General features: G+C 40.9%; 1 protein-coding gene across 7 annotated transcripts in view; it reads right to left on the bottom strand.

The window, feature by feature from the left end:
* Nucleotides 1–16,803, bottom strand: part of aft (cap methyltransferase 2) — a 500,824-nt gene that overhangs the window by 49,656 nt on the left and 434,365 nt on the right. For all 7 annotated transcript variants that reach the window (XR_011332243.1, XM_069826496.1, XM_069826502.1 and 4 more), the window contains one exon: nt 11,007–11,181. Coding sequence is in view for 6 of the 7 variants with exons in the window: in XM_069826496.1 (XP_069682597.1) it covers nt 11,007–11,181 (175 nt within the window). In the remaining variant the exon portion in view is untranslated. The remainder of the gene's footprint in view (nt 1–11,006; nt 11,182–16,803) is intronic.

The following is a 16,803-nucleotide window of genomic DNA, read 5'->3' as shown; positions in this document are numbered from 1 at the left end:
GGAAGCGCGAGTTGCAGTTCCGATTTTCCCAATACTTGGAGACATTGGACCCGGAGACTGTGAGTAATATTCGCCTGTGAGTTGAGGATGAACTTAGAGACAAGTATGCTATGCAGGGGATAGGCTCACAACCTTCTGCAGTTTTGGAGCCAAAGAAACGAACTTCCATTCAGGTGGAAGATGAGAGTCCGTCTACTCTATTATTAGGTGGGGAAAAACAAATTGATCCCGTTAATATGACACACTTGGATATAGAGAAAGGAAAATTGGGTGGTGAGAGAAGAATATTTTCTTCTGATGTAAACCAGTGCCATATGAAAGTATACTTGAATTTAGTTAGAAACTTGCGGTTGACTGATGGCAAGAACCCAAGGTTATTGATGGGATTTTTAATGGAAAGTATAGGAATCCATGCCTTGGGATTAGTTGGGGATCGAGAGTTCATATTGGGTTTGATCCCGCAGACTAGTGGTTTATTATTGGAGATTTTTGGACGGGGTATCCGATTTCAATGGACCTGGCCCATCCTACTTGAACGAGTTGTTTTGGAACTTCTTCCTTCACGTTTGCGAGAGGACTTAGTTAGGGATTACTTGTCGCGCCGATTTCAGTTTCCGGAAGAGAATTTTTTGGAATTCCTCGACTCTGTATATAGGGCCAATGTTATATTAAACCATTATTCTACTGAGTCACAATTGATAGAATTAATTTTGCAAAACATGAGTCCGTGTATTAGATCACACTTCGTGTTTCAATCTAGGCCGCGCACGATCGAAGAGTTACGTGAGTTGGGGCGAAGTGTAGATAATTCCTTGATAGCGGAGAAGCAACAGGATAGATCTTTGTCGTATCATCTTCGTTCACGTGAACAGTTTTCAGCTACGCGCCCGTTGAATTCAGTGAGTCAGCCTAAAAATGTTATATGAAAGAGGCCTCTTACGTGTTTTCGATGTGGCAAGTCGGGACACATTCAAGCTCAGTGTCGGGTCCTGCCTAATAAGGATTTTCATAATTCTAGCAAACCCAAATGAGAGGAAACACCACGTAATCTGGTTTTTAATGTTAATAAAAGATCACGTCATAGTCAGGCTCATGTTTTGCCTTGGGTCTCAGTAAAATTTGGAGAGGTTATTATACCCGCTATCTTGGACACGGGTGCTGCTGCATCCATAATTAGAGCAGACTACGTCCCATTTTTGCTTAAAATGAAGAAGATACGGAGTAAGCAGTCGATCAAGGAAACATGCCAGTTAGCAGATGGCAGTGATGTCCCTGTTACTACCTTGGTGTGGTGCCATTTTCGTATTAACGAGTATTTTTGGACTCATCCTTTTAGAATTATTGAACATTTACAGGTCCCTATAATCCTAGGAAACGATTATATCGTGAGGTCTGGCATGGAGATTTTCTCTTGGGATAGGGCGTATGGATTTCACTTTAGGCCAGGAGAGAGTTGGAAGTGGGATGAGAAACCCATAAGTAAGAACCTTCCGCTTAACCTTGTGTATTCGGAGGATGCCGACCCAGAACCCATTGGCTCTGGTTTGCCACATGTTGGGGACTTAGGTCAATACGGTCATCTTGTTGAAGAATTCCCTGAGCTGTTTGTAGAGCGATTGGGTTGCATGCGGGGAAGGTCATGTGAAATAGAACTGCTAGATAGTACCCCCCGTTAGGTCCCCGCCGTATTCTTGCTCCCCTCCTAAATTGCAGACCTTAAAGGAACAAGTTACTGATCTTCTACGGCATGGGGTAATAAGGAAAAGTAATTCAAATTACACTAGTCCTGCATTTTTGGTCCCCAAGCCACATGGGAAATTTAGAATGGTTGTTGACTATCGTAAACTTAATACTAAAATAAAATATGATTGTTTCCCCATGCCCACTTTAGAGAGCACCTTTCAACATTTCCACGGAGCTACTGTTTTTTCGGTTCTTGATTTGAATTCAGCGTACTACCAAATTCCTCTTACTCTGGAGAGTAGGCGTTGTACAGCCTTTATCGTACCATTTGGATTGTATGAGTTTAATAAATTACCTATGGGGATTGTGGTGGGATCCCAGATACTGAGTAGAGAGATAGATCGGTTGTTCGGGGATATTAAATACCAATATGTATTTAATTATACGGATGATCTGTTGATTTACTCTCGATCTCGAGAAGAGCATCAGGAGCACTTGCGAGAAGTCTTTGGTAGGCTTCAACAAGCAGGTATTACCTTAAATAAAGAGAAGATCACCTTAGGGGCCACAAAAATAAAGTTTTTAGGACATCACTTGTCCGCCCAGGGCATTGAAACGGATCCAGACTATGTGCGGGCTGTGATGCAATTCCCCAGGCCCACCAATGTTAGACAAATACGTAGGTTTGTTGGCATGGTAGGGTTCTATGCGAAGTTTATTCGAGATTTCTCAGAGATAGTGTACCCACTTAACCAACTGAAAAGAAAAAATGCTGTGTTCGTTTGGGGAGATATTCATCAGGCCGCATTTGATAGGCTCAAGAAGGCCTTGTGTTCTGCCCCGGTCTTGAGGTTGCCTGACTTCTCGAAGCCCTTTGTCCTGCAATGTGACGCGAGTGATCTCGCTATAGCCGCTGTTTTAAATCAAGACATTGGAGGAGAAATGGCTCCCATAGCATACGCTAGTCGGAAGTGACCCCTTTGGAGAATAAGTATCCCATATATGAAAGGGAGTGTCTGGCTGTCATCTTCGGATGCGAGAAATTTAGGTCTTTTCTCGAGCATAAGGAATTTGTTGTTCACACCGATAGTGAAGCCCTCTCCTACCTGAGAAAAACCATCCTCGGCAGTTGGGGCGAATTGGTCATTGGATCCTCAGGTTGGCCCCCTTTAAATTTAACATCGTTCATATTCCCGGGAAGGACAACGTTGTCGCAGATTGCTTGTCACGAGTATTCCAAGAGGAGCCTGCGGGGGAGGAACAGTCCAGTATTCCGATTAACATCTTGGGGCAGTTGCCTGCTATCTTCGAGAACCTCCGGGAACATCAAATTAACGATGAGGAGTGTATCGAGTTTTGTACCAGAATAAATAATCAAGACCCTAATGTTAGGAATTTTCATATGGAAAGGGGATTGCTGGTCTACCATCTTTCTAAGGATAGGAAGAGCAGTGTGTTTGTTCCCCAGGCGTTAAGATCTATGGTTTGCCATTATTTTCATGACTCGATGTTGGGAGTACATTTAGGAGTGACGAAGACTCTTGGTAGGATATCCAGAGAATTCTTTTGGCCTAAGATGAGAGCATATGTACGGGACCATGTCACCAAGTGTGAGCTCTGTCAGAGGGCCAAGCCTCCCTCTAACACTAGAGTTGGATTGTACTCTGTGGAAATGGACTCCAGACCTATGTAGAAGCTGTTCATTGATTTTGTAGGGCCTTTGGTGCGAACCCGTAATGGGAACAAGGTGATTTTGGCTATGGTGGACAGTTTTTCTAAATTTGTCTGGCTGTTCCCGTTGAGGGAAATGACATCGAAGCTAGTAATTAAGACTTTGAACTGTCAAGTATTTGCCCAACATGATGTCCCAGAGAGCATAATTACTGATAACGCCACAGTGTTTACATCGAAGACATTTAATGACATGTGTTTTCAGTGGGGGATTAGACATGTAACTACTTCCCCTTATTACCTCCAGCCGAATTTGGTGGAAAGATTCAATCGGAATTTGAAGTCTGCCCTAATTGTCTTTCATCATGACCACCAGTTGGCTTGGGATGAACATCTACATGCCCTTCAGATGGGTTTCAATTCGGCGTATCATGAGGCCACAAAGTCCACCCCTGCTGATCTATTTTTAGGCAGGAGTCTAAATCATCCTCTGCAACTACAATGGAAATTGAAGTTGGAGGAACCCATGTCACAAACTGAGTTGGAGGCCCAATGGCGGGATGCCATTGGCAACTTGCGCGACGCAAACAGAAAGACTGCCGTCCGTTATAATGCCGTTCGTCAACCACATAAATTTCTGAGGGGAGATAGAGTTAGGGTAAGAGACTTCCCGCAAAGCTCTGCTCCGAATCAAGTATCGGGGAAGTTGATGTTTAGATGGTCCCAACCCTTGACCATTTCTAGATTTCTTTCTCCTGTCACGGTGGAATTAAGTTGCCCAGATATAGGCCGTCCTATTCATAAAGCCCATGTCTCGCATTTAAAATTAGTTGAGAGAGAGGAGAAAGTAGGCTAAACTCTGAATGTACCATCGAGTTCCTGAGTCCGGGGGCACTTGTATGTGTCCTCGTTATTTGTCGATTTTAAATTGTTGCTTATTGTTGATTTTATTTGTGATCACTGTATAGTGGATTTATTGTTGATTTTATTTGTGATCACTGTATAGTGGATTTTTTGCTCTGTACTATATGTATTGTACATGTTTGCAGATTTTGTAATCCGGCATATTCCTTTCCTATTTTCCTTTTTAATTACCTTAAATTTTCCTAATCTATCATACCTTAATTGAGTGCTATCTATGAGAGCGATATCATCGTGGGATCAGCATGCACCGAGGACTTGACGAGCGGGCACTCGTCAGACATTGGCCGGGCTGCCGAATGGATTCTGGGGACACCTGGTTTCTATTCTGCGATACTCGAGCCTCTTCACTTCTCGACTTGCGAACCCTCCCGGATGCTTTCTGGGGATTCGCATGATTGGATCCACACGACCTTTGGAATTTCTATGCATCTGTTATGCTTGATGTCGTAGGGCGTAAACAGTAACCGCTGGTTTATGGGGACCAGTTGGCATCTGTTTCATCCTCCAAGTGCTTCTTGGACTTACTACTTATTCTTCTTCTACTAGTTGCAGTTCTACGAGCGACGACTGGTTTATGGGAACCAGTTTGGACTTAGGGTCCAGTATCATCGGTTGCAGTGACTAGCGGGATGCTGCTCCGGACATCTAATTCCAGAGCAGTGGGCATCGGTTTCTGGAGTGACAGAGTTCCTCCAGTTGGGGCTGCCGGAGTGCAGTCAGGAAGTACCGGGGAGTGACCCGGGGCCATTTATGTTGCTGAGAATTGTCGGGGCCGAGGTGCCCGAATTGGGGATGTGGATCTCCCAATACTTAGAGCCGGATTCATGCCGCGCAGGGATACCGTGGCATTATGGAGTTCCAGTGAATTGATACTATACCCAACATCCATGGATAATTTCAACCGTTGCTGGCTCACCGGTTGAAATTCAGCGCGGTGGGGGAGAGTGAGCCGTGCACGCCATCACAGCCGTTCACCTAGTACGTTACTTCGTCTGTCAGAGCGCTCTCAGACGTTACAGTATAGATAGCGCTATGAATCCTTTCATTTTTATTTTCCAAATTATCCTATTGGCCGGTTGATTACGTCTCACGAGGGGAGAGGGAGAGTGAGTTTACTTGGTCACGGGCAGTTATAGATAACACCACTCAGGTCTCGCACGCCGTATAGTTAACATCACTCAGGTCTCGTACGCCATATAGGTAACATCATTCAAGACTCGACGTCATAGTTAACATCACTTAGCAGTTGGAAGCCGTATGGGTAACAGTACTTAGGAGTTGCAACCCGTATTCATAGTTTTCATTCAGGCAATTGACGTGTATTCGACAAGTGGAGCTCGAACTGTTTTCAATTCTCGTAACTTAAGTTTATCATGATAGATTGTTCGAGAACAGTGCGTCACTATATTTCTTTTGTATATTTGCGCATTACATGGAACTTTGTTTCAGATGTATATCTTGTCATTTAGCGTGCTTACAACTTGTGCCAGATTTCTATCAGTGGAGTAGGTAAATGTGCGTCGTGATATTTTTATTTTCGATTGTATGTGTTTGAGAGATTGTAGTGGATCGTACTTTGAAATATCGCTTGCTAGTGATACGTCTTGGGGGCAAGTAATTGTGATTGCGTCGAGTAATATATTATGTGAGATATATATATATATATATATATATATATATATATATATATATATATTTTTGAGGTATATTGTATTGGGGATCACGTGATGAAGTATAAGTTGATATGTGAGGTTTGATGATTGAGGATTACGTGATGAGATATGTCTTGATATGTGAGGTTTTGATGTTCCAAGACGGTTTGTGTGATAGAGCAGCGATTACGATCTTTGGGTTACGTTCTATTTGACGTTGTTATGAACTAGAATAGTATGGGCTTTGTATTATTGTTCTAGTATTTTCCCTACTCCAGTTTGATTTATTGGTTCCCATTGCCGCTATTTCAGGAATCGAGTGCATTGAGTTTCCATTGCTATTTAAACGATCATTGAGATCGAAATTATCGTCTGTTTCTTATATAACGTGTATCTCTCTCTCTCTCTCTCTCTCTCTTGGGCATTGTTTATTGTGAAGTACAGAGATTTTGTGTCAGTGCAATCTGCACAGTTCATGCGAGGTCTATGTGGAATTGGTAATGTATAGTGATCAGTTATGTGATGCCTTATACTGGGTAAAGTCTTTGTGTTATTGAGTTTATATATATGTTCAGTTTGGTTAGTCAGATTGTATGGTATCTGTGATTGAATGGGTCATGTTCTGAGTTAGTGTACTGACTGGGTGTTGTGTTGAGATTCATATCTAGACGGTTAATATATATATTCAGAGAGTGTTTTCATGACTAGATGGTTAATAGGTCAGTCATTGATTATTGAGAGATGGCCATATTAGATTGTATTATGACCTATAAGTATGTTTGCCCAGTCTAGTAATACTTTCACGATTCAGATATCGTTGTGATACTAGTTCAGATTAACTTGTGTTATTTTCATTCGCTTATTTCATATTTCTTTGTTTTTATTTATTTTATTTTATTGGGTTATTTTACGACGCTGTATCAACATCTAGGTTATTTAGCGTCTGAATGATATGAAGGTGATAATGCCGGTGAAATGAGTCCGGGGTCCAGCACCGAAAGTTACCCAGCATTTGCTCGTATTGGGTTGAGGGAAAACCCCGGAAAAAACCTCAACCAGGTAACTTGCCCCGACCGGGATTCGAACCCGGGCCACCTGGTTTCGCAGCCAGACGCGCTGACCGTTACTCCACATCTCATCTCATTTACCATTCTTGTATATTGTTATTTATTATTGTTAATTATATCTGTTATACAAATTCACACTATTTATTTCTAAAAGTCTTCCACTGCGCACATCTAATCTTCCAATGTACCATCCACCTGGCGATAACAGCCACTATAAGAAATGTAGAGGAGTGGATGATCATACACCTCGCACCACCTCCCTTCTCACTCTTAGTTATTATTTAACAACACTGTATCAACTACTAGATTATTTAGCATCGATAGTATTGATGATAGCGAGATGGTATTTGATGAGACGAGGCCAAGAATTCGCCATAGATTACCTGACATTCACCTTACGGTTGGGGATATCAGAAAAAACCCAACCAGGTAATCACCCCAAGCGGGTATCGAACCCGCGCCCGAGCGCGACTCCGGATTGGCAGGCCTTAGCCCATTGAGCTATGCCAGTAGCTCTTTATATACTTCTACGGTCAATTTAACAAGTTTAAAATGATTGTTGGGAGGAATCTGGGCTCCATTTTCTAAAATATGTTTCTATAAGTGTAGAAAGATTGTACAAGTGTTCTAATGTTGGATCATATTGATTTCACACGATGTAAGAGTGGGTGGTAATATGCCATTGAACTGTCAACATCTGTATAATCATTCTTTCACTTATGCGGCACATTTCTATAATCTCAGATGATGGTATATGACAAGACTCCCATTATTCTTTCGTCAAAAAAGATAAAAGAGATTTTGTTTACTGCTGGTACATACCATAAATTGAGTCTTTAGATTTATTACACCATATTTTCTTAATGATTTAACAACTAAGCCATCAATGCATATCACATTTTCACAATATTTTGTCACTGAGAATGATGTAAGAATGAGGGAATTGCAATCAATGTCTTCAGTTGAAAGTTCTAAAGAGTCATATCGCCTTTGATTCTCAAAACACTGAGGATTATTATTACAGTGTGTTAGGCGTTTGGACAATGCCATTGGGTATATAGAAATTTTTAGCAGACATCCCTCTCTTTGTAATATAATTTAAATAAATTATTTACGTATTTTCTAACGTATATAAAACAACATAAGTAAAAATATTCCATGTATTCTGTCATAGGAAACAGAAAGAAACTAATAGGCCTAAGTATATTTAAGAGCAATATAAGGTGTTTATATTTAAAGCAATGCTTAGTTACACTATTTAGATTTACTTCTGTTATTTTATATTATACGTTAGAAAATACGTAAATAAGTTTAGTTATATTACAATGAAATAGGATGTCCGCTAAGAAAACGCCCATATATCCAATGGTATTTCTGAACTCCGAATGCTTATAGAAACAATCATTCGTGTTCCCCATACATGGCGTCGCGCGAATTTGCGCAAGAGGTTTCAAATTTGTACACGACACCAGCGCCAATTGTGTGTCTAGATAGATAACTACAACGTCTTTGAGTGAAGTGGTTTCGTGAACTAAAACTGATTTATGTTGTTGCTGTTAACTAATGCTGAGTTCTTGGCAATAAAACTATTAATTCTCTTGCTTTCGAATGTTTCTCACACAGTGGTTCTGAGCAGACATGGCCAACATGTCAATCACAGCATTATTATCGGTCAATCACTAAATGTCTTGTGAGCGAGAAATATTCAGATTTCCGAAAATGGAATAATTTATATTTCAACGAGCCTTTATCGTTAAAATCGACATCGAACTGAGTTGCTTCATCATGCAAACGATAGATGACAGAGTACAACAGGGACTCAGCATATGTTTATTCTTGGGAGCAGGGTTGGCAATTTATTGCTGTGAAATTAGTGACTTGACCATTATCAGGAACCGTGCGTAGAAGAATGAGACACAGACTGTAGCAGTCACTTGTTATGTCGCAAGTGTACTGCGTGTTTCTGTTTGTTTCGGTTTCATTACTTCATCTGCTGTCTCCTAGTAAGACTATTTGTGTCTTAAAGATAGTAGTGCTTTACACTCATACTACGCCTCATAACATTAATAACAGTGATTGTTGTACTAGGTGCTACCCAAAGTTCCCGAAATTCCTCAATAAATGAAATTATACCATACCTGGATCTTATGCACCACCATCACCTAAGAAATAATCCCCTTGTGTGAGTGTATACACTGCTCTCAGTGCTTATTCCTAGTATTGAATGCCATCTAGATGTTCTTTTTTGAGAGCTTGTTCTGGACCTCCTGCAATTTTGCTTGAATTTCCTCAACTGCTGAAATCTTCGACCTTTAAAGTTGATTTTCATCATGGAGAACAAAAAGAAGTCGCAGGGGGCTAAATCTGGCGAATATGGTGGATGAGAAACAGTTATCATTTTGTTTTTCCCCAAGAAGTATTGCATGATGGAAGCTGCATGCGGCCTTGCATTGTCGTGATGGAGAAACCAATTGCCTGTACGACACATTTCTGGACGTTTTCTTCACGTGGTCTCCCTCAACCACCTCAAGACGTCATGATAGAAGACCACATTCACAGTCAGAGCAGGAGGGACAAACTCCTTGTGGATAATTCTTCAAATGTCGAAAAAACACACGAGATGGACTTCACATTACTCTTCGCTTGATGGACTTTTTTGGGGTAGGGCGAAGATGGACTTTTTCATGACAAGACTGCTGTTTGGTTCTGGGATCATAGCCGTAAACCCACTTTTCATCATCTGTGACAAGCTTGAAAGGAAGTCTGAGTCATCATGAAGCTGATTCTGAAGATTCCTGCAGACTTCCAAGCAATGCTGTCTCTGCTCAGTACTCAGTAGTTGCGGAACAAACTTCACCGCAATCCTTTTCATGTTGAGTTCATTGGACAAAATCCTCTGGCACATGCCATAAGTCCAACAATGTCGCAGACTTCGTGGATGCTCTGCCTGCAATCTTGCATGATCACAATCCAAACAGCAGTGACATTTTCAGGTGTCCAGAACAATTGCCATCAACCGATGTTTGATCATTTTTAAAATGCTTGACCCACTCATAGGTTTGGGTATGCCTAGAGCATCGTCTCCAAATACTTGCTTTAACATTTGATGTGTTTCTGCAGAAGTTTTCCGAGTTTGAAACAAAACTTTATGTAGACATGCTGTTCCCTCAAATCTGTCATTGTGAAATCACAATGTAAGCAACATGTAACAATGGAAAAACGCTCACAAATACTAAATGCATTCACTTAGAATGAAGCCGTTTGGGCACATTGACTCACAAGATATATATGAAATGTCACCTAGCGGCATTTTGTCATACTAGCACTCGGTCAAATGCCACTTATGAATTTCGGGAACTTTTGGGTAGCACCTCGTATTTTTGTTTGTGTAGCATTTCAGGCTGAAATCCATTCTTTATTATCAACTTAAGAGAATGTTATGTATATTTTGCATATAAGGTTTTCAGCAATGAAATGAACGTACGTTTAACCAAAGGTCCCGGGTTCGATACCCGGCCCCGGAACAATTTTTCCCTCAAAATTATTCAAATTAACTTTACAGGGAGTTATTCCTGAAAGCTTAATTTGCGTAAAAATGATTGCTATTCAGTAACCGATCTGAAGCTTGGAATAAATGTTACTCCATGTTACAGTAGGAGCTAAATTAATATCACTATTCTGCAGAATATCACATTTGTTGTCTAGCATTTCTAATTTTCATTCTGCATAAAAAAAACAGTTTCTATTCATGAGCAAATCTTTACAAACTACACATCAGATTTTCAATAGAATTGATATTCCGGAATTATGGAATTATAATCATTTCACTACCTCAGTGGAAAAAAAAAAACGCATGCACACATCAAATTGAACCCATCCTAAGCACATGCACATACATGCTGACATCTTAAAATTACTGTCTACTGTTGCACATAAAGAAGTGAAACTAATAAAAATTATTTAAAGTAAATTTTCCAGAGCGGAATTTCTCTTAATCAGAAATACTAACCACACAGCTTATTGATGGGGAAGAGTGAGAGAACAGTTTCTTGGCCACCCTGATCAAGAAGCTTCTGAATAGTGTCATCTACCTGGTCCAAGAACTTGCGCATTCTGGGGTTCCATTTGCGAAACCCAACAAAGAATACTGCAAAATCTTGCTTCATGGGCTTCACAAAACCAACCTGAAATAAGATTCACATTCACAAATAAGACTAGAATCTCCTTTTTTCTTATAACTCTTTCTTGTGAACATTATGAAATTGTTAAGTGTCTCATACAATCACAATACATACGAATAAGAACAGAAAGAAGAAAAGAGGAAGCACAGAAAATAAGTGAGGAAGCAAAAGTGAAGGAGAATGCACATTCACAGAAAAAAAAATTGGCCAGCTATGTTTTTTTGCACTGGCCACCGAACGGTATAAATTCAAAATGCATATAAAAAGCACAATAATATAATAGAAACTATATATATATATATAAAATCAAGATTTTGAATGCTGAGAAGCTACATTTATATGTAAATGCTTGTTGATCGAAAAATTCATATTAGAGATAATATTTTATTGAATTTTTCCTACTATTGTAAACTAACTACAAAGACAAATGTAATCTTCATCTTACGATGTTTGGTGACGTATATACGTCCGTTGATGTGACATATTAATGAAGTATGAAAGGACAATTCCAAGCCTTTAGCGTGAGACGAACTCGATAGCTCAGTGGTAGAGCGCCTGACCGGAGAACAGGCAGTCGCAGGTTCGATTCCCACTCGAGGCTGTGTAATTTTTCTTTCATACCATGGCATGATTGTGACTATAATAGTATTTAAATTCATTAATATGTCACATCAACGGACGTATATATGTCATCCAACATTGTAAGAAGAAGATTACATTTGTAAAGTTTCTTCCCACCCATAAGCAGTGCTGACTAGATCAGACGCTATGGACAGTACTCTATAACAGAGTCGCCAGTATGAAAGGATAATTCCGAGCCTTTGGCGTGAGACGAACGCGATAGCTCAGTGGTAGAGTTCCTGACCGGAGTACAGGAAGTCGCAGGTTTGAATCCCGCTCGAGGTTGTGAAAAATTTTTCTTTCATACCATGGCATGATTGTGACTATAATAGTATTTAAATTCATTACAAAGACAAAGTATAAAATAACAAGGACTACACACGTACATACAAAAATTCGACAAATTTTGACAACAATTAAATGTAATAATAGAAATCAATTTATTTATAAAATATTACACTAAAAATTACAAATAAACTAACTCAAATATTTGACAATTAAAAAAAGTTCTCAAAATAAGCATTAAAAAAGAAGAAAATTAAATTTTATTACAATGATTCTCATAAATTTGGAGCCACCTCTTTATGGCTGACAGAGCTTTAGTTTGTAGGTTCTGGAGGTGTATGTGGAAAAGTTTCCAAATCTTGACCAGGTTTTTGGTATTGTGCCTCTAGGAAAAAGTTCCTATTTGATATTTGTCATAAAAATATAAATCGAGTAAATTTCATGATCTCTGCTTCTCAGTCAATTTTTTTTTAAACAGCCAGATTTTTATAATAAATTAAGACCTAGGTAATTTTGAATTTAATAAATTTGAGAATAATATTAAGCAATTGTCTAGTATTCATGTCCCTTTTTCTTAATTTCAATATACTTATTCATTCGAGCTTATATTCTCTTCTTGAGTTGATTCTGTCCTTTTATCTTCTTAATTATCCCTGTTTTGTAATAATATTGTATTCGGTTTTGTAATTTTATTGAATTTTCGTTGTATTCCATTTAGTACAAAAAAGTTATTTATAGGAGCTGCACTCCAAACACAAGCTTTCTCAAACGAGTGTGAGCTGTGTCCATAATATGTGTCGGTATCCATTTTGTATTGTATGTAGCAATAAACATTAGCACAGTTAATTCCCGATTTACCACGAAAATCGTCTGTAGCTGCATTTAGATTGGCAACAGGCCATGATTGTTTGGCCAAACACCTGCACAGAATTGGAATATATCAGTCCCCTAACTGCCCACTGTGCAACTCAAACCAAGAAATGGATTCGGAACACCTCAAAATCTGTGCTTCAGTGGCTGGCCATGATAATATCTTTGAAAAATATTGGAGTGCAAGAGGTCAAATGACTTTATTGTCAAATGCCTGGCATTAGAAAACAGCAACAACAACATTAATTTAATCTAATACTACAATTAAACGTTAAAAATTGTCCTGGTGAGTTTCATTTAGCTATATTTTATTGCTACTTACAATATAATATCTTTGAAAACTTTTACTTAAGAATGAAATATTTTTAAGAGCTATCTTACAGTAGGTTAATGAGATTATGGACTTGTGTGTTTAACAGTGGAGTGTCACTATTTTCTCCTAACATTATTACAGACATTCAAACACATAAAAGTACACTTTTAAATATTCATATTCATGGTTATTCTCAAAAGACTGTATCACGTTTCAGCTTTCTAGTCATATTATAAGATTTATGCTGACTTAGGCCTATATAATATGATAAACTTCATGAACAGATGATCCATTCATAATTAAAAAAACAGAATCAATTAAAATAGAGAAGTTCTTCCTGCACCAAAAATAGAGAGCAATTTATTTATGTCAAAAGATTCTATATACTGTAACTGAGCAGATGGTCTGTGGTGTGCCAGTTTCTTGTAATGTTACCACACGGTTATTACACATTTACCTATACCTATAATTCAAGAGCTGTTCCTTAACTCTAAGCTTGTACGTCAGTCTTAAAATTTTATGCTCAAGCCCAGCCTCTCTACTGTCTGAATTTTCCATAGAATTACAAGATATTTGCCGAGACTTGTGGTTCAGATGATTCATTGAGAGATCCAATGTTCATTCTCCCAAAAGAAACAAACCAAAGCTCATCTGATACAAAATATGACATTATGGTAATTTAATTTAACTAACCCCATACATATTATAGCTATAAAATTTAAAATACCCATATACTGACTTACAATTAATAAAAGTAATTTGTTTTTAAATTTTAGTTCATATTGTGGCACTATGTTAGAAGATTCTGGTAGCGTCAGAGAGTTGTGCACACATCTAGCAAGGGGGAAGGCGCGGAGGAAAAGGAAATGTGAACCCTTGATGCTGGCCGCGGTGCGGAGTGAAGGGGAAGAAAAGTGACTGTGACTGGGCGGAAGTAAGGAAGCATCTGGAGACCAATTGTTGTGGGTTCCATAGGTTTTGCATTCTAGATGTTCATAGTAAATAAATAACACCGTGAGTTTCCGACGAAGTCAGTTAGTCTGCAGTCAGCCTTCAAGTCTTGGACAACAGCGAGCAAGGTGGACCGGAGTTCAACATGCAGAGAACCACAACTGGGAAGTTCGACGTGTCGTAGACCGTAGCCAGAAGACCGGGGTTCGAGGTGCGAAGGTAGTACCGGTGAGGGTCCTGAATGTCACGAATCGGGATAAGGAGGTGCATAGTGGAACTGTACTGGGTAGCATCGAGCCGGTAGTGTCTGCGATGTCTCTGGGAGATAACGAGGAGCATCACCGACCACGTCCAGATCTAGATACATCACTGGAAGAGCTGCCTCGAGAATTGGCGGACAATGTAAGCAGAGAAGAAAGAAGACAAGTCCACGATCTATTGACAGTTTGAGGACGTGTTCAGCCTGTCTGAAAATGACTAAGGGAGAACAGACTTCTCGACGTGTTCCTCTAGCTAAACAGAAGAACAATGACAACCAACTGGAGGGCAGGAAAGCAAGAGGGGTCATCGAGGAATCCAACAGCCCTTGGTCATCATCTTTGTGCTGGTGAAGAAGAAGAATGGAGACCTGCGTTTCTGCGTGGACTACAGAAGAATGAATGACGTCACCAAGGACTGCTTTCCCCTTCCTCGAATTGACGACACCTTGGACACCCTGGCAGGAGCAGAGTGGTTCTCAACGTTGAATCCCAATTCAGGGTACTGGCAGGCGTCGTTACATCATGACAAGGAGAAAACAGCATTCTCTACAGGCCAAAGACTATGGCAGTTCACCGTCATACCATTTGGCCTCTGCAACGCCCCACTACATTCCAGAGACTAATGGAGTCCATAATGAGAGGCCTGACATACGGCACCTGTTGATGACGTCATCGTGGCCGGCAAGACCTTCGGCGAACAACTGACGAACCTGAAGAAAATGTTCGAAAGACTACGACAAGCCAGGCTGAAGTTGAACTCGAAGAAATGTCATCTGTTCCAGAAGGTCAGCTACGTGGGGCATGTAGTAGGGACCAATGGAGTGGCCATGGACCCAGAGAGGTTGCAAGTCGTCAGGGGATGGCCGAGACTGAGGGACAAGCAGGAGTTGCGCTGCTTTCTCGGCTTCTGCACTTATTACAGAAGGTTCTTAACTGGGTACACCAACATCGCCAAGCCTTTAACCCAGCTGACCGAGGAGAAAAGACAATTCCAATGGACGGATGAGGTGGAGTCATCCTTCCAAATGCTGAAAGAAGTGTTCTGCACTGCTCCTGTACTCGGATACTCCATCCCTGGAAGGACGTTCACGCTTGAACAGGACGGGCAAGAGAGGGTGATTGCCGACTTCAGCCAAACACTCTCCAAGGCTGAAAGAAACTACTGCATGAGTCGTAGAAAACTTCTTGCAATTGTGGAAGCCCTGAAGCATTTCCACAAATATTTGTATGGCCAGGAATTCCATCTGAGGACAGACCATTCTGCACTCACCTGGCTATTGGGCTTCAACGATCTGGAGGGGCAGACCGCGTGTTGGGTTCAACACCTGCAGGAATACAATTTCACCTCCAAACACTGCCAAGGGAAGAAACATTCCAACGCTGATGCCCTATCATGACACCCGTGCCCGGATGGCTGCAAACATTGCCTGAAAGTAGAAGAGCGAGATGGCGCCCACGCAGTTTGAGCAATCGCCACCCAGTCGAGCCCAGGATGGGATAGCACCGCCATAAGGAGAGAGCAGTTGGAGGACCCAGTTGGACAGCTACTGCGTGATGTGGAGTCCGATATCGCCAACTGTAGCACCACTTACAAGAGCTACTGGACCCAGTGGGAATCCTTGACAGTCAAGGACAGTATCCTGAAGAGGATTTGGGAGTCGGCCAAAGGTAGGACCAAATAGAACTTGTCCTACCCAGAAGCATGGTGAAGGAAGTGCCAGAGGAGACTCATGCTGGTGTGACCAGAGGCCACCTGGGAGCCAACAAGATGCTGGATAAGTTATGGCAGAGATTCTACTGGCTGCATCAGAGAACCGACATGGAAGATTTTTTTTATTTTAGTAGGTTATTTTACGACGCTTTATCAACATCTTAAGTTATTTAGCATCTGAATGAGATGAAGGTGATAATGCCGGTGAAATGAGTCTGGGGTGCAGCACCGAAAGTTACCCAGCATTTGCTCATATTGGTTTGAGGGGAAACCCCGGAAAAAACCTCAACCAGGTAACTTGCCCCGAACGGGAATCGAACCCGGGCCACCTGGTTTCGCAGCCAGACGCGCTGATCGTTACTCCACAGATGTGGACACATGGAAGATGGTGCCGAAGGTGCGACACATGTGCAGCCAGTCGCGGACTAAAGACACATAGCAGGGGAGCCATGCAGCAGTACAATGTAGGAGTTCCTTTTGAGAGGATCGCCATCGACGTTGCTGGATTGTTCCCGACCACGGATCGAGGGAACTGCTACCTGCTACCATGGATTATTTTACAAAATGGCCAAAGGTGTACGCGATTCACAATCAAGAAGCTTCGACAGTGGCAG

Source organism: Periplaneta americana, chromosome 5 (genome assembly GCF_040183065.1).
Source record: "Periplaneta americana isolate PAMFEO1 chromosome 5, P.americana_PAMFEO1_priV1, whole genome shotgun sequence".
NCBI lineage: Eukaryota > Metazoa > Arthropoda > Insecta > Blattodea > Blattidae > Periplaneta > Periplaneta americana.
This window is presented reverse-complemented; position numbering and strand designations above follow the sequence as displayed.